Here is a 19,426-nt window from a genome sequence, read left to right as displayed (position 1 = left end):
AACAACGGACTGGTACAAAATAGGGAAGGAAATACATCGAGGCTATATATTGTCACCCAGCTTATTTGACTTCTGTGCAGAGTATACCATGGACAATAACTTGCTGAAAGAATTTGAAGCTGGAAACAGAATTACTGTGAGAAGTGTGAATAACCTTAGTTATAAGATGACAACACACAAATGGCTGAAAAACACTAGGGACTAAAGAGCCTTCTGATGAGGTGACAGGAAAAGCTGGATTAAAACTCAATCTAAACACAAACCAACGAACACTAAAAATAAGACCATGGAATGTGGTCCAAACATTTTGAGATCTAGCAATAGGATACAATTGACTCAGTGACAGGTTTCACTTTCTTGACCTCTGATAACACTGCGGGGAGTGACTTCAGCCACGAAACGAAAAGGCACTTGCCACTTGGATGAAAAGCTACGACCAGTCTAGACACCATGTTAATAAGCTGAGTGATTACTGAAAAAGATCCGAATGGGCAAAGTTGATTTTCAGGAGTAACGTATGGCGGAATGAGCAGGACCCCAGGAACTGAGTGCCAAAATATCGATGCTTTGCAGTAGTGGGTCTGGAGAAGATGTGTGAGAGTTCCGTTGCGAGCATGGAGTTCAAACTAGCCAAGCATGAAGGAGTTCAACTCAGACTATTCACGGAAGTTCTGACGCTGACCATGAAGAGCCAATATATTGACCATCTAGGGCCTAGAGTGAAATCACTGGGAAGAAACTGATGCTGGGAAAGATTGAGGGAAGGACGAGAAGGGAATGCCAGAGGGTGAGATGGCTGCAAAGCATCACTGACTCAAAAGTCATGGGTTTGAGTAAACTGGTGATTTGAAAGGCAGGGGAACCCAGGGTTCTTGCTGTACATGGAGTCACAAAGAGTCAGACAAGACTGAGTGGCTGAAGAACATCAACAAATTGGTATTGGCAGTGCTTGGGAGACTTTGTCATTATACATGGGATGAAAAGTGAGACTGAGGACAATTAGAAAGAACACAACTCTTGTCGGTTTCCTTGTTTTCCACCCTCAAAGTATTCTTCTCACAACATCTCTTGAGAGCTTTCCAGAGAAGGAGAATCCCTGGGGAGTCATGTGGTATCCTGAGATGGAAACCGTACCCTATATGCCACTTGGATCTACAACCTTGGTCTTAGGTAGAAGCAGGCATTGTCTCTAAATATGTGCTAGAGCTGCCCATCTTCTGATGGGTTAACAGTTATGGTTTGTGATCTTAAGAATGGGATGAGAGGTAAACAAACTTACAGTTCTCAATCCAACTCTGTAATCCTGGGAGAAGCATCTTTGACTTGTGTATCCTAGTCGCCCTTAGGAATGCTTACAAGCGGTTACATTACTGAGCAGGGATGTAGGCAGGAAACTGGATCCATTTTGACTTTACCGCTGGCCTTCTCTGTGAATAGACCATTCCTCTTGTCTTCAGATGAAGGTTGAGCATTGTGGAAGTGTGTGAATGCATGTGAAATCCCCATAAAACTGAAGACAGGGAGTACACAGTTTTCCTATTTGAGTCAGATCTCAAAGACGTTTAGCTTTACAGATCCGCACTATCAATGCATCTCAAATATTCATAAAATTCTCATGTGATGATTGTCACACAGATTTGAGACCAGAAGACCTGTATAGTGAGCTGCTTAGTAGTGTGGTGGGGCTTGGACATTTCAGGTATTATGTAAGAAGAATGTCAGCCATGTTATAACTTCCTTTTATTTTAACTGTCTATCACATCTACTTGGGAAGGGGGAAGGGGACTTCCACCATGTGGGAAGAGAATTCCAGGTTTCGTCCTTAGTTTCATTTGATGCCTAAGAGTGTTCATTACTGGTGAGTGTGCAGCCTCCTATAGGAAGGTCGTATCCTATTACAGGAAGGCCTGGTTGAAACTCCAGGCCTCTACATGGCCTTCTTGAGTACTGCCGTATTAGAGGGTGGGTGTTTTGTTATTGCCAGACATCATAGATACCTAAGGTCCCACGCATCTTTTGCTGGGTTGATTGGGAGAGTACCATAGTTTTTAACTATGTTTGGGCGGAGGAGCTTGGTTATTATTGAAATGCTTTCAACCTTTGACGCATCCGTTTGTCTTGCACTTTGAAAGGAGAAAGAAGAGTTTTGAATGGGCAGTTTAATTTGTGCCTGGCTGTATTTTTGAATGAACTATTTCTTCAGCTGAAATTCCTAACATAAAAGTCCAAAAGAGAGCCCAGACATACACTCACAAACACATTCTTAATCTGATGCACACACACACAAGCACAGTCACGATCTTGTATGCTTAAACACAATTACAAAAAGAAAAGAAAACCCAAGGACTCACTGGAGGACACCTATGAACTTCCCAAAGTTTCTCTGATACTTGTCTCTAGGCTTAATTTTGGAAATCATTTTCTACTTGAATGATATGTCTCTAGCGACATTTTAAATCAGAATGCTTTAAAAGATATACCTTTGTTGTGCATTCCATGGGATCTTAAAGTACTTTGCATGTAAGACTATTCTGTGATTTGCTAAAATGAAAATAATTTGTAGGGTAACAATAGTGAAGTCATATTGAGCTATTTAGGCCCTGCAGTTACACATTTGCTTGTTCCATTATAAGCACCCAATTTCATCCTCTGATCTTCTCCCATCAATTTTTCTACTTCTTGTCTCAATCTTCTGTGTTTAACTCACTGCGTTAACTCACTTGAATTTTTGTTCTCACTTTTACTATTTTAGGCACAAATTATAAAATAAATAAGTACGGGAAAGAACACTGAACTCATGTATAATATTTCCCTACTGTATTGAGATACTTTCTCTATAAGCTTTTGAGAATTAAAGGTACTGATATGTTAAAGCCATATGGGAATTGATGACCAAGGTAATGCATCATGTAACCAGGCTTCCCGTGGTAGGACAATTGAGGTACAATTTAATACTATGTTTTCAGGAGGGAACAAAAACAGTAGCTTTCCCACATAATATATTGCATGTCCTTATCCATGCCTTTTCCAAGTTACCACAGAGCACTAAGGGAATTAATCCTATTCTTTTTGAGAAGGACCTGCCCCTCAAAGCAGAACAGGAAAAGAAGATCAAAGGGAGTGAGCAGGAATAATCAGTACACGGCAATGAAATAGAAGATGTGATTGCTTTTAAGGTGCTATTTCTCAAAGCATGCAAATTTGGCTCCATAGTAAGATGCCTGAAATCGAAAACCAGACCATTGGACTTTGCACTTGAAAGGATAACTAAGGACACCGATTTCAATAACTCTTACAATTGCTGCAAAATGCTTACCTCTCTAAAGTATAGTGTTCTCAGCCAAATTTAATGAAAGTTTTCAGTGAAAGAAAAAGCGTGTGCTGTTTGGACACCTCCCTTATCTACACAAATAGCCCACAGCTTTCACTCTGCATTAGCCCCAAACATGAGAACGGTGAACTTAACTTGGTGTTGTCCTATGTGGGTTACCATACCAAAACAGGGCCATGACTTGATATTGCCACCACTGTCTAAAGAAATGGCCACAAAGTGGAGATTGCCAAGATTTCTAGGTAGTGTTCATGACAGTCTGGGGGGTCCAACTGGCAGACACTCTGCTCATCTTCTTTCATTGTGAACTATGTGAAGGATCAGCCATTGATTTTGATCCCTCCTTACTCCATGACTTTTCTAGAGAATTAAAATGAATGATTCTTTTTTGTTTGTTTGTTTTTTTCATAAATATCTCTATAACTACTACTGAATTTTAGGGAACTGGGGCCTGAAACAACATGACTAGTATGGGTTCTTATAGACTGTAAACTTCATGAGAGCAGCAATCATTTTATAATTTGAATTCCCACATTTGACATTCATGGACATATAAGATATATATTTATCAACCGGGAAAAGATTCTCAGTAAGTAGGAAAGGTCAATTATGATAATAGTGCAGGTTATAGGATGTTGTTGAGTAATGTATATAGCATTCGATTCGTGATTACATTTCCTTGTTGATAATTCAGTAAGTACACGTTTTAGCTGATGTGAAAGATACACAAAGAAAAGAGGGTAGACCCAAAACACATTGAAGACCTGATATCCGTGCTCACCTTGGTAGGAGGGCGAACAGAGGTTCCTTCCAACCCCAAGAAAGAGTTGAGGCAAAGTTGTGAGAAGGGGCTTAGCACATCTGAAAGCAGTGTGTGTGATTGTAGCTCCAGAAGGACGGTGTAAGAGAATGGTACTGAAACTACTACGGAAAACAAATATCATGTCTTCAAAGAACTTGTTAACCATCCTGAGGTGCTGCAATCACCAGAGGAATTTATTTTGTCTCTGAGGGAACAGATAAGCAAAATCTAAATATGCATTAGGAAATATAGGGTGGAATCATGGTGGCAGGAAATAAAGGTACGCCTTAAGGAGAGCAGAGCTAAAATGACCCTATACAGTACCACTTGTAAAATACCTATCTTGTGCTGGCCATGGTCCAGTCACTGATTATGTCCTGTAATCGTTGGTATCACAGTGATGGTATAACGGTTCTCCTAATTTTGGACATGCTACAATATTTATATTTTCAAGTATGAAATGAATTTCTAGAATGAAGACAATCTCCTGTCTAATGTCTTAAGACTCTGCTGCTGCTAAGTCACTTCAGTTGTGTGCAACTCTGTGTGACCCTATGGACAGCAGCCCACCAGGAGCCCCTTTCCACGGAATTCTCCAGGCAAGAATACTGGAGCGGGGCACCATTTCCTTCTCTATCTTAAGACTCTACCGATACGTAATAGAATATCATGTAACTGTGAACGCACTAAGGTTCGTACTGTGTAGGTGCACTTGTTTTGATTTTATTTGTATGTGTTCCTTCACCCGTACCATCCTCATTTAGACACCCATTCATTTCAGCAGGGATGATTTCCCAAATCACTTTACATCCATTACCTCTTTTCCCTTTGTTCTCATTTTCTTGCTTAGAAACAATAGGCTAGGTGCCATTTACCTAGGATGCCTAACGGATGTTTTCTTGAACTGAAGAGTTTATAAAAGAGTGCAGAGAAATAGCCAGACATTGAAATAAAGCCTTAATTTACTCTTCATTGTTTCAAAATAGAAAACAAAACTGTGCAGAGGAACGTGTAACTTTATTGTTCAAATACAAGAATTGTGGGTATTTGTTGACATCTCCCAACGTAAATTTTAATCTTCATTAGGTTCCATAAGCTGATACTTATTTGATAGGTCAGTTTTAATTAGCATGGTTTTCACATAAGGAATATCGTTGATGAATTGACTTGAAAGAGAGGAGGTGGGTGTATAAGCGATCGTTGGCACTGGGGACCTTGAGTTGCCTCTCTGTTGCTGGTTAGGAAGAGGACTGTCATGGGCTGACATATCGCTATACCTGTCTGGAAATGTAGAAGGCTCCACCATCAGTCCAAAAGAACTGCTCCATAATGGAGATACGATGTGGTTCTGAGGAGTAGATGTAGCGGTAGTAGCAAAGTCCTCAACGTGGCCATTTGCTTGAGTGTAGGTGCTATGGAAGTGCCAATTAAAAATGCTCAACTGGTTTAAAACAGCAGGTTGATCTACCACGTTCTGTTCTCTTTGTCTAACTGATATTGATGGGGAAGGAAAGTCACGCGGAAGTAGGGCGCTTGTTTTAGGGACTATCTGGCTGGTATAAGTCTTTTGTGGGAAAGGCACACTTAAACTGGTGGAAGCTGAAAATGGACTCTCTCCACTAGTTTGAGCATGAAAACCAGAGTTACGATCATCTGTGTTGACCCTTGCTTTAACATGCTTCTTCTCGTAATCTGGAACTAGTGAAGATTTCGGAAACACATTGCTAATCCCAACTCTTCTTTTCATTCTTCCTGAAAGTTGGGGATAGTCTCTTTTGAAATTTGGATTATGGTAGATCTGTAACTAAAATCAAAGGATACAATTATTTAGTTTTTTATAAACTAAGGTAAAACTGACAAGCAAAGTTAAACTATAAAAGTGTATTCCTTTAATGATGCCAATTAAATAGAATCAAAGACAACACCTCCATTAGTAGTTTTAACACCTTACATGTTAGAAACAAGTATGCTCCTCAACTAAAAAATATGTTGTATATATACAGTAAATACCACTTAAAGTAGCTTGAGGACATGTATCTGATTTCAAGTTGCTAGGAGAGTGTATTAAGTATCAAATATTTTAACCTCCAGCTGTTCTCAACTTCAAAAAATAAAACGTGTTCAACAGTTTGCTATCTCAATTTTAAATTCGGTTTTTGCTACATATGTGAACATGCTTTCTAAGTCACATGATTTAATCTTACATATTGACAGTAAGTGGAAATTTTGGATTACCTTGCTCAAAACAGAGACATTGTTTTCTTCTTCCAGAAAGTCAGGGAGTGAAGCAGATCTTTGAAAAGTTTGTCGCTTTTTACTAAACCCATAAAGTTTAAGCTGGCTAACTAAACTTTTCATACTATCAGTTTCAAATATTCTGAAAGGGGCCTTTCTTTCCAAGACTTCTTTCTTGAAGAGTTCTTCATTGATCACTATAGAAGTGCCACTCTCATCCCACCAAATAGATTCAAACTGATCACTTTCAACTATAGTCCAGAGTTTTTGTGGAAAAGTGAGGGAAAGAAAATCATTCCACTCATTTCTTTCAGAGACAGAAAATGTGTAGGGTGGCCTTTTTATCCCAGCTTCCTTAGACAAAGCCTGGAAAGCATATTCTTCAATCATAGATCTCAAAACTGAGTCCCCAGTAAGTGTGTAATCACACGAAGACGATCCAATGGAGGTTTTGGAACCACTTGATACATCGTTACGAAGCACATCTTGAATTTCTGAAGGAATGTGTGCCATCTCAGAGAGATCTTTCTTCAGATACTTTTCTCATTTGTCTGACTTTACACACTCTAACTTCAAATGCTGCTTGGCTGGCGTACAGAGATAAACTCTCAAGACCATCAGCATGGTTCTCAAAGTCAAAAAGCTGTGACATCACAAAGTCACTGGTCTCCTAGCAATTGAAGAGTAGCGCTGACATCATAAAGTCACTGGTCTTCTAGCAATTGAAGGGCAATGTTCAACCAGTGTTTACTTCTACATCAACTTAAAATAAAGGCTGCTTGCATAAACAGTAACCAAAAACATGAAACCTGCAAAATGTCATTGCTAAAGAATTTTTACACAGAAAAATCACATCAATAAGTCTACTTGGTTCCTGAAATAAAAGTGATTGATCACCCTTCTATACACATATTCTTAACATTCAGGACTGTTACCAAACCAAACATGGGTCTGCTCACTTCTATGCAATGAAGTCAATCAACTGACTGTGGGTTTCAGTGAAAGCAAGTGTAGTGTTTATTTTATGACCTTGCACAGAAGTGTTTATATTATGCAGAGTAAAATAGTCAGGCACGGAAAGAAAGACTCATTTTACTCTTAATTATTCCAAAATAGAAATTGGCCCTATGAAGATGAATATGTAACTTTTTTCTTCAAATAAGAGAATTGTAGGAATTTGTTGACATCTCCCAACATTAATTTTACACTTTGGTATCCTCCATAATCCAACACCTATTTGGTACATCAGTTGTATTAGGACAGTTTTCAAATAATGAAGATGGTTGATGAGTGGATCTTGAAAGAGAAGCAGCAGATGTATCAGGGATCTTTGGCACTGGGAAAACTAAATTGCCTGACTGTTGTAGTTTAGGAAAAGGACGGTCATGGGCTGACATGTTACCATACCAACCTGGAAAGGTAGAAGGCTCCACCCTCGGTCCAAACTAACTGTTCTGTAATGGACACAAGTTGCGGTACGGAGAAACAGAAGTAGACATAGCTGCAAAATTTTCACTAGAGCCATTTGATTTAGTGCAGCTGCTATGTGAAATCCCATGACAAATGCTCAAGCTAGATTGTGGGATGGGGAGGGAGATGGGAGGGTACTCCCAGAGGGAAGGGATATATGTGCCTCGATGATTGATTTATTTTGAATTCTGACAGAATACAGCAAAATTCTGTAAAGCAATTTCTCTTCAATTAAAACAACAACAACAACACCTAAAGCAGCTGCAGATTGATGTATCACAGTATGCTCCTGTGGTCTAACTGATATTTACGATGGAGAAGAGAAATCATTTCAAGTTGGGGCACTTGTTTCAGCAGCTATCTGGATAGTAGAAGGCTTTCGTATGAATGGCACATTTAAACTTGTGCAGGCTGAAAATACACTCTCTCCTCAAGTTTCAGGATGAAAGTCAGAGTTTTGATCATCCACATTACCCCTTGCTTTAACATGCTTCTTCTTATTACCTCGGACTAATGAAGATACTGTAGAGACATCTATTCCCAACTCTTCTTTTCACTCTTCAACAAATGCTAAAGGATCTTCTCTAGGCAGGAAACACAGAAAGGTTGTATAAAATCAAACTCAAAACAGCAAATCAAATGGCAACAGGATCATACTTATCAACAGTTACCTTAAATGTAAATGGGTCGAGTGCCCCAACCAAAAGGCAAAGACTAGCTGAAAGGATACACAAACAAGACCACTGTTTATGTTGTCTACAACAGACCCACCTCCAAACAAGGGGCACATAGAGACTGAAAGTGAAGGGCTGGAAAAAAGGTATTCCAAGCAAGTCGAGACCAGAAGAAAGCAGGAGTAGCAATACACATATCAGACAAAATAGACTTTAAAATAAAGCCTGTGAAAAGACACAAAGAGGTTCACTACATAATGATCAAAACATCAATCCAAGAAGAAGATATAACGATTATAAACACATACGCACCCAACATAGGAGAACCACAATATGTAACGCAAAGGCTAACAAGCATGAAAGGGAAATTAACGATAACACAGTCATAGTGGAAGACTTTACTACCCCACTCACACCTATGGATAGATCAAGTAAACAGAAAATTAACAAGGAAATACAAACTTTAAATGATACTATGGACCAGTTAGACATAATTGATATCGATACAACATTTCACCACAAAACAATGGGTTTCACCTTTTACTCAAGTACGTATGGAAACTTCTCCAGGACAGATCACATCCTCGGCCATAAGTCCGGCCTTGGTAGATTCAACAAACCTTGAAATCATTCCAAGCATATTTTCTGACCACAGTACACTGAGACTAGATGTCAACTGCAAGAGAAACACTATTTAAAATTCAAACATATGAAGGCTGAATACCACGCTGCTAAATAAGCAACAAATCGCAGAGGAAATCCAAAAAGATATCAAAATATGCATAGAAACAAATGAAAATGAAAACGCAACAACCCAAAACCTATGGGACGCTGTAGAATGAGTGCAAAGGCGAAGGTTCATAGCAAAAGCGGCTTACCTCAAGAAAGAAGAACCAAGTCAAACAAATAACCTAACTCTACACCTAAAGCAACTAGAGAAGGAAGAATTCAAGAACCCCAGGCTTAGTAGAAGGAAAGAAATCATATAATAGAGCAGAAATAAATGTAAAAGCAACAAATGAGACCGGAGCAAAAATCAACAAAGCTAAAAGCTGGTTCTTTGAGAAGATATATAAAATTGACAAACCATTAGCCGGACTCATCAAGAAACAAAGGGAGAAGAACCAAATCAACAAAAGTAGAAATGAAAATGGAGAGTTCACAACAGACAACACAGAAATACAAAGGATCATAAGAGACTACTATCAACCCCTATATGCCAATAAAATGGACAACTTGGAAGAAGTGGGCAAATTCTTAGAAAAGTACAACTTCTGAAAACTGAACCAGGAAGCAAAACAAAATCCTAACAAACCCATCACAAGCACGGAAATTGAAAGGGTAATCAGTAATCTTCCAGCAAACAGAAGCCCAGGACCAGACGGCTTCACAGCTGGATTCTATCAAAAATTGAGAGAAGAGCTAATACCTATCATACTCAAATGCTTCCAGGAAATTGCAGAGGAGGGGAAACTTCCAAACTCATTCTATGAGGCCACCATCACCCTAATACCAAAACCAGACAAAGATGCCACGAAAATAAATAAATAAATACATAAATAAATAAATAAATAAATAAATAAATAAATAAATAAATATAACCACGGGGCAATATCACTGATGAACATAGATGCAAAAATCCTTTACAAAATTCTAGCAAGCAGAATCCAACAACATATTAAAACGATCATACATCATGACCAAGTGGGCTTTATCCCAGGGATGCAAGGATTCTTCAATATCCACAAACTAATCAACATAATACACCACATTAACAAATTGAAAAATAAAAATCATGTGATTATCTCAATAGATGCAGAGAAACCCTTGGACAAAATTCAACATCCATTTATCACCAAAACCCTCCAGAAAGCAGGCATAGAAGGAACAAATCTCACCATAATAAAAGATATATACGACAAACCCACAGCAAACATTATCCTCAATGGTGAAAAATTGAAAGCAATGCCCCTAAAGTAAGGATCAGTACAATGGTGCCCACTCTCACCACTCCTATTCAACATAGTTTTGGGAGTTTTGGCCACAGCGATCAGAGCAGAAAAAGAAATAAAAGGAACCCGGATTGGAAAAGTGGAAGTAAAACACTCACTGTTTGCAGATGCCATGATCTTCTACAGAGAAAATCCTAAACACTCCACCAGAAAATTACTAGAGCTAATCAATGAATATAGTAAAGTTGCAGGAAACAAAATGAACATGCAGAAATCCCTTGCATTCCTATACACTAACAAGGAGAAAACTGAAAGAAAACTTAAAGAAACCATTCCATTCACCACTCCAATGAAAACAATAAAATACTGAGGAATATATCTACCTAAAGAAACAAAAGACCTATATATACATATAGAAAACTATAAAACACTGGTGAAAGAAGTCAAACAGGACACAAATAGATGGAGGAATATACCATGTTCATGGAGTGAAAGAATCAATATAGTGAAAATGAGTATACTACCCAAAGCAATCTATAGATTCAATGCAATCCCTATCAAGCCACCAACGGTATTTTTCAGGGAAATAGAAGAAATAATTTCACAATTTGTATGGAATTACAAAAAACCTCGAATAGCCAAAGCAATCTTGAGAAAGAAGAATGGACCTGGAGGAATCACCCTGCCTGATTTCAGGCTATACTACAAAGCTACAGTCATCAAGACAGCGTGGTTCTAGCACAAAGACAGAAATATAGATAAATGGATCAAAATTGCAAGCCCAGAGGTCCAAGCCACGTACCTATGGACACTTTATCTTTGATAGAGGAGGCAAGAATATACAATGAAGACAAGACAATCTCTTTAACAAGTTGTGCTGGGAAAACTGGGTCAACCACTTGTACAAGAGGGAAACTAGAACACTTTCTAGCACCGTACACAAAAATAAATTCAAAATGGATTAAAGATCTAAATGTAAGACCACAAAGTAGAAAACTCCTAGAGGAAAACACAGGCAAAACACTTTCTGACAGAAATCACAGCAGGATCCTCTATGACCCACCTCCCAGAGTAATGGAAATTAAAGCAAACATACGCCAATGGGACCTAAATAAACTGAAAAGCTTTTGCACAGTGAAGGAAACTATAAGCAAGGGAAGAAGACTGCCTTCAGAATGGGCCAAAATTATAGCAAACGAAGCAATTGACAATGAATTAATCTCAAAACTATAAAAGCAACGCCTGCAGCTCAATTCCAGAAAAATACGCGAGCCAATCAAAAAAGGGGCCAAAGAACTAAACAGTCATTTCTCCAAAGAAGACATACAGATGGCTAATAAACTCTTCAAAAGATGTTTAACATCACTCGTTATCAGAGAAATGCAAAGCAAAACCATAATGAGGTACCATCTCACACCAGTCAGAATGGCTGCTATCCAAACGTCTACAAACAATAAATCCTGGAGAGGGTGTGGAGAAAAGGGAACCCTCTTACACCGTTGATGGAAATGCGAACTATTAGAACTACTATAGAGAACAGTGTGGAGATTCCTTAAAAACCTGGAAATGAAACTGCCATATGACTCAGCAGTCCTACTGCTGGGCATACACCCTGAGGAATCCAGAATTGAAAGAGACACGTGTATCCCAATGTTCACCCTAGCACTGTTTATAATAGCCAGGACACGGAAGCAACCCAGATGTACAACAGCAGACGAATGGCTAAGAAAGCCGTGGTACATATACACAATGGAATATTACTAAGCCATTCAAAAGAATGCATTTGAACCAGTTTTAACGAGGTGGATGAAACTGGACCCTATTAAACAGAGCGATGTAAGCCAGAAGGAAAAACACCAATAACACACACACACACACACACACACACACACACACACACACACATGGAATTCAGAAAGATAGTGATGATAACCCTATGTGAAAGACAGGAAAAGTGACACAGATGTATAGAAGAGTCTTCTGGACTCTGTGAGAGAAGGCAAGTCTGGGATGGATTCAGAGAATAACATGGAAACATGTATATTTTCATATGTGAAACAGACCTCCAGTGCAGGTGCAATGCATGAGACAGGGTGCTCAGAGCTGGTGCACTGGGATGACCCAGAGGGGTGGAATTGGGGTGAGGGGGTTCAGGATGGGAAACCCATGTACACCCGTGGCTGACTCATGTCAATGCATGGCAAAACCACTACGATATTGTACCATAATTAGCCTCCAATTAAAATAAATATAATAAAAAAATAGAAAACTAAAAAATATAAAACCAAAAACATGTAACTTTTCTAAACTGCAGCATTCACAGACCATCTTCATCTTGGACTACATGAGGACACCACCTCTATTATTATTTATTTTCTTTAATCCAGCAAAAGAAAGGTCACTCTTATTCCTTTTATCATCACTGGTGTGGGTGTGTCCAACATGCTGAGCTGTGTGGTTGAGAGATTGCTCCGTAGAGGAATCTTTTGGTCTCTATGATATCCCCAGGAGGCAACACTAAGCACAGTGAGTTCTCGAGATGAGGAAAGTGATATGCGCAATGTCACACAACAGGCCAGTCAGCACCACAGCCAGGATTCAGATGGGTCTACCCGACTCACAACCCAGGTCAGTGACCCCCTCACAGGTGACACTGGCCCAGAGTCTGTGGCACCATAGTAATTTGACAAAATGCATCTCCCTGACTCCACTGCCCATGGGGGTGGACATTGTTCCTTATTTTATCTAGTTTTGGAAAGAGGCTAGATGGTTAAATGAAGTTAGAGGGGTGTCAGCTTTCTACTGGAAAGAATAGAATTCATTAGAGGTAACTTTGAGCAGGAAAGAAACTTATTAAAGGATATTAAGTGACTCAGATTTCTGAGAGGGATGGCTGGAGAGACAGCCATGAACAATATAGAGTTTGAGTGCAGGATCTTCTGTCACTCATTGGAGAAGACCCTGATGCTGGGAAAGATTGAGGGCAGGAGAAGAAGGGGATGACAGAGGATGAGATGGTGTGATGGCATCACCAACTCAATGGACATGGGTTTGGGTGAACTTCAGGTGTTGGTGATGGACAGGGAGGCCTGGCATGCTGCAGTTCATGGGGTCGCAGAGAGTCGGACTGGACTGAGTGACTGAACTGAACTGTCACTACCACTGGCTCCAGACACAGTGGCTGTCACTAGTGACATGGCTTATGTCCCTTCCACCTCGTCTAGATTGAATTCTATGCATCAGAACCCAGTTGCACTGCTTTCACCTGTAAGTGTATCCATTGGCTAAGCCTACATTTCATGTGGCTGTACCTAATTGGTCTTAAGTGCCATCTGGATGTATTTGATTGGCTGAGCCTGGGTACCATCTGGGTGCGTCTAATTGATTGAGCCTAGGTCCCATGGTTACGTTCTGACTGCAAGGCAGGTGGGGAAAATGACATCCAGACTGTTTCTAGTGCAGATTCGTACGATGGAAAATTAAAGCAGTGACTAAAAGTCTCCTCACTGCAGACTTGTCCAAAGTCTCTTTATCAGTCAGGTCGGTTTTTCAAAGCTCAGTTCACCCTACTAAGTGAAGCAGAAGGGTTTAGTAAGTCAAGTGCTCTGTGCTCCGCTGTGTTAATTTGCCTAGTCTGGAGCTACATTTCCCAGAATCCCTTTCTTTGATTTTGAGTTCAGTCAGTCTGTTCAGTGGCTTAGTTGTGTCCGATCCTTTGCGAGCCCATGGACTGCTGCAAGTCAGGCCTCCTTGTCCATCACCAACACCCCGGAGTTTACTCAAACTCATGTCCATTGTGTTGGTGATGCCAACCAACCAACCTGTCCTTTGTTGTCCCCTTCTCCTCCCACCTTTGGTCCTTCCCAGCATCAGTTAAGTTCAGTTCAGTCTTTCAGTCATGTCCGAGTCTTTGTGAGCCCATGGACTGCTGCAAGTCAGGCCTCCTATTCCATCACCAATACCCCAGAGTTTACTCAAACTCATGTCCATTGAGTTGGTGATGCCATCCAACAGACCTGTCCTTTGTTGTCCCCTTCTCCTCCCACATTTGATCTTTCCCAGCATCAGTTAAGTTCAGTTCAGTCTTTCAATCGTGTCCGAGTCTTTGCGACCCCATGAATTGCAGCACACCAGGCCTCTCTGTCCATCACCAACTCTCGGAGTTTACCCAAACCCATATCCATTGAGTCAGTGATGCCATCCAACCGTCTCATCCTCTGTCATCCCCTTCTCCTCCTGCCCTCAATCCTACCCAGCATTAGGGTCTTTTCCAATGAGTCAACTTTTCGCATGAGATGGCCAAAGTACTGCAGTTTCAGCCGGATCATCAGACCTTCCAATGAACACCCAGGATTGATCTCCTTTAGAATGGATTGACTGGATCTCCTTGCAGTCCAAGGAACACTCAAGAGTCTTCTCCAACACCACAGCTCAAAAGCATCAATTCTGCGGCACTCAGCGTTTTCACCTCCGAATCTAACATCCATACATGACCACTGGAAAAACCATAGCCTTGACTAGACGGACTTTTGTTGGCAAAGTAATGTCCCTGCTTTTAAATATGCTATCTAGGTTGGCCATAACCTTCCTTCCAAGCAGTAAGCATCTTTTAATTTCGTGGCTGCAGTCACCATCAACAGTGCTTTTGGGGCCCCCCAAAATAAAGTCTGACACTCTTTGCACTGTTTCCCCATCTATTTCCCATGAAGTGATGGGACCACATGCCATGATCTTAGTTTTCTGAACGTTCAGCTTTAAGCCAACTTTTTCACTCTCCTCTTTCACTTTCATCAAGAAGCTCTTTTGTTCTTCACTTTCTGCCATAAGGGTGGTCCTTCTAATCAGTCAGTCCTTCGCATCAGGTGGCCAAATTATTGGAGTTACAGCTTCAGCATCAGTCCTTCCAATGAACATGCAGGACTGATGTCCTTTAGGGTGGACTGGTTGGATCTCCTTGCAGTCCAAAGGACTCTCGAGGGTCTTCACCAACATCACAGTTTCAAAGCATCAATTCTTTGGTGCTCAACTTTCTTTCTACTCCAGCTCTGACATCCATACATGACTACTGGAAAAACCATAGCTTCGACTGGACGGTTCCTCTGCCTATTCTAAAACCAGCTTCACCATCCGGAAGTTCACAGTTCACATATTGCTGGAGCATGGCTTGGAGAATTTTGAGCCTTGATTTACTAGCGTGGGAGATGAGTGCAATTGTGTGGTAGTTTGAGCATTCTTTGGCACTGCCTTTCTTTGGGATTGGAATGAAAACTGACCTTTTCCAGTCCTGTGGCCTCTGCGGAGTTCTCCAAAATTTTTGGCGTATTGAGTGTAGCACGTTCACAGCATCATCCTTCAGGATTTCAAAATAGCTCAACTGGAATTCCAGCACCTCCACTAGCTTTGTTCCTAGTGATGCTCTGTAAGGCCCACTTGACTTCATATTCCAGGATGTCTGGCTCTAGGTGAGTGATCGTACCACTGTGCTTATCTGCGTCTTGAAGATATAGATATATAGATATAGATATATACAGTTCTGTGTATTCTTGTGACCTCTTATTAATAGCTTCTGCTTCTGCTAGGTCCCTATCATTTCTGTCCGTTATCGAGCCCATCTGTGCATGAAGTGTTCCCCTGGTAACTCTAGTTTTCTTGAAGAGATCTCTAATCTTTCCCATTCTGTTGTTTTCCTCTATTTCTTTGCATTGATCGCTGAGGAAGGCTTTCTTATCTCTCCTTGCTATTCTTTCGAGCTCTAATTCAAATGGGAATTACTTTCATTCTGTCCTTTGTTTTTCACTTCTCTTCTTTTCATAGTTATTTGTAAGGCCTCCTCAGACAGCCATTTTCCTTTTTTTGCATTACATTTCCATGGGGATGGTCTTCAGTCACGAACTTCCGTCCATAGATCATCAGGCACTCTGTCTATCAGATCTAGTCTCTTTAATCTATTTCTCATTTATGTTGTATAATCATAAAGGATTTGATTGAGGACAAACCTGAATGAGATGGAATTGCCACCATCCGCTGAATCATCAAAAAAGCAAGAAAATTCCAGAACAACATCTATTTCTGCTTTATTGACTATGCCAAACCCTTTGACTGTGTGGATCACAATAAACTGTGGAAAATTCTGAAAGAGATTGGATTACCAGACCACTTGACCTTTCTCTTGAGAAATCTGTATGCAGCTCAGGAACAACAGTTAGAACTGGACATGGAACAACAGACTGGTTCCAAATACGAAAAGAAGTACGTCGAGGCTGTATATTGTCCCCCTGCTTATTTAACTTATATACAGAGTACATCATGAGAAACCCTGGGCTGGAAGACGCACAAGTTGCAGTCATGATTGCTGGGAGAAATATCAATAACCTCAGGGATGCAGATAACACCACCCATATGGCAGAAACTGAAGAGGAATTAAAACACCTCTTGATGAAAGTGAAAGAGGAGAGTGAAAAAGTTGGCTTAAAGTTCAGCATTCAGAAAACTAAGGTCATGGCATCTGGTCCCATCACCTCGTGGAAAATAGATGGGGAAACAGTGGAAACTGTGTCAGACTTTATTTTGGGGGGCTCCAGAATCACTGAAGATGGTGACTCTCGCCCTGAAATTGAAAGACGCTTACTCCTTAGAGGGAAAGTTATGACCAACCTAGCCACAATATCAAAAGGCAGAGACATTACTTTGCGAAAAAAGGTCCGTCTAGACAAGGCTATGGTTTTCCAGTGGTCATGTATGGATGTGAGAGTTGGACTGTGAAGAAAGCTGAGCGCCGAAGAATTGATGCTTTTGAATTGTGGTGTTGGAGAAGACTCTTGAGAGTCCCATGGACTGCAAGGAGATCCAACCAGTCCATCCTAAAGGAGATCAGTTCTGGGTGTACATTAGAAGGACTGAGGTTGAAGCTGAAACTCCAATACGTTGGCCACCTCGTGTGAAGAGTGTACTCACTGGAAAAGACCCTGATGTTGAGAACGATAGCGGGCAGGAGGAGAAGGGGACGACAGAGGATGAGATGATTGGATGGAATCACCGACTCGATGGACGTGGGTTTGGGTGAGCTCCAGGAGTTGGCAATGGACAGGGAGGCCTGGCATGCTGTGATTCATGGGGTCACAAACAATCGGACATGATTGAGCGACTAAACTGACCTGAACTGAACTGACTAGAGGGACCTTTTTTTTTTTTTTTTGACAAAGTAATGCCTCTGCTTTTTAATGAGCTGTCTAGCTTGCTCATACCTTTTATTCCAGGGAGCAAGCATCTCTTAATTTCGTGGCTACCATCACCATCTGTATTGATTTTGGAGACCAACATATTATTTGTCACTGTTTCCTCTTCTATTTGTCAAGAAGGGATGGGACCAGATACCATAATCTTAGTTTTCTGAATGTTCAGTTTTAAGCCAAGTTTTTCAATCTCCTCTGTCACTTGCATCAATAGGCTCTTTTGTTCATGCTTTCTGCCATAAGGGTGCTGTCATCGGCATATCTGAGGTTATTGATATTTCTCCCGGCAATCTTGATTCCACTTTGTGTTTCCTCCAGCACAGCGTTTCTCATGAGGTACTCTGCATATAAGATCAATAAGCAGGGTGACAATATATAGCCTTGATGTACTCCTTCCTGATATGGAGCCAGTCTGTTTTTCCATGTCCAGCTGTAACTGCTGCTTCTTGACCTGCCTACAGATGTCTCAGGAGGCATATCAGGTGGTCTGGTATTCTCATGTCTTGAAGAATTTTCCACTGTTTGTTGCGATCCACACAAAGGCTTTGGCATAGTCAATAAAGCAGAAATAGATGTTTTCCTGGAACTCGCTTGCTTTTCGTTGGTCCAGTGGAGGTTTGAAATTTGATCTCTTGTTCCTCTGCCTTTTCTAAATCCAGCTTAACATCTGGAAGTTCATGGCTCACAATCTGTTGAAGCCTGGCTTGGAGAATTTTGAACATTAAGTTGTTAGCATGTGAGATGAGTGAAATTGTGCAGTAGTTGAGCATTATTTGCTATAGCCCTCCTTTGGGATTGAAAACTTATCTTTTTCAGTCCCGTGGAAAGATTTGCTGGCCTACTGAGTGCAGCACTTTCACAGCATCATCTTTTAGGATTGGAAATAATTCGACTAGAATTCCATCACCTCCACTAGCTTTGTTTGTCGTGATGCTTCCGAAGGCCCACTTGACTTCACATTTCAGGATGTCTGGGTCTAGGGGAGTGATCAGATCATCGTGTTTATCTGGGTCCTGAAGATCCTTTCTGTATTATGCTGTGTATACTTGCCACCTCTTCTTCATATCCTCTGCTTCTGTTAGGTCCATGCCATTTCTGCCCTTTATTGTGCCCTTCTTTGCATGAAAAGTTCCTGCGTGTAAAGTTGGTCACTCGAACTTTCTCAACGAGAACTCTCGTCTTTCCCATTCTATTGTTTTCCACTATTTCTTTGCATTGATCGCTGAGGAAAGCTTTCTTACCTCTCCTCGCTTTTCTTTGGATCTCTGCATTCAAATGAGTATATCTGTCCTTTCCTACTTTGCCTTCCGTTTCTCATCTTTTCATAGCTGTTTGTAAGGCCTCCTCAGAGAACCATTTTGCCTTTTTGCGTTTCTATTCCTTGGGGATGGCCGTGATCCCTGCCTCGTGTACAATGTCATGAACCTCTGTCCATAGTCCTTCAGGCACTCTTTCTATGAGATCTAATCACTTGAATCTATTTCTCCCTTCCACTGTGTAATCGAATCACAGGGACTTGATTTAGGTCATATCTGAATGGTCCAGTGGTTTTCCCTACTTTCCTCAAGGTAAGTCTGAAATTGGTAATAAGGAGTTCATGATCAGAGTCACAGTCAGCCCCACGTCTTGTTTGTGCTGACCCTATACAGCTTCTCCCTCTCTGGCTGCAAAGCACATAATCAATCTGATTTCAGTATTGACCCTCTGGTGATGCCCATGTGTAGAGTCTT

General features: G+C 40.7%; 1 protein-coding gene across 1 annotated transcript; it reads right to left on the bottom strand.

Annotated features, from left to right (window-relative positions):
- Window positions 1–5,131: 5,131 nt before the first annotated feature.
- On the bottom strand, window positions 5,132–7,005 carry LOC145537610 (heat shock transcription factor, Y-linked-like). Its single transcript, XM_081568307.1, has 2 exons — window positions 6,369–7,005; window positions 5,132–5,937 (listed from the first exon to the last, which is right to left on the bottom strand). The coding sequence occupies exons 1-2, from the start codon at window positions 6,879–6,881 to the stop codon at window positions 5,206–5,208; spliced, it is 1,245 nt and encodes a 414-aa protein (XP_081424433.1). The 5' UTR covers window positions 6,882–7,005; the 3' UTR covers window positions 5,132–5,205.
- Between the last annotated feature and the right edge of the window lie 12,421 nt (window positions 7,006–19,426).

Source organism: Giraffa tippelskirchi, chromosome Y, assembly GCF_054371585.1.
Source record: "Giraffa tippelskirchi isolate mGirTip1 chromosome Y, T2T-mGirTip1v1.2.pri, whole genome shotgun sequence".
NCBI lineage: Eukaryota > Metazoa > Chordata > Mammalia > Artiodactyla > Giraffidae > Giraffa > Giraffa tippelskirchi.
Note: the sequence above shows the minus strand (reverse complement) of the source record. Positions and strands in the feature narration are given on the sequence as shown.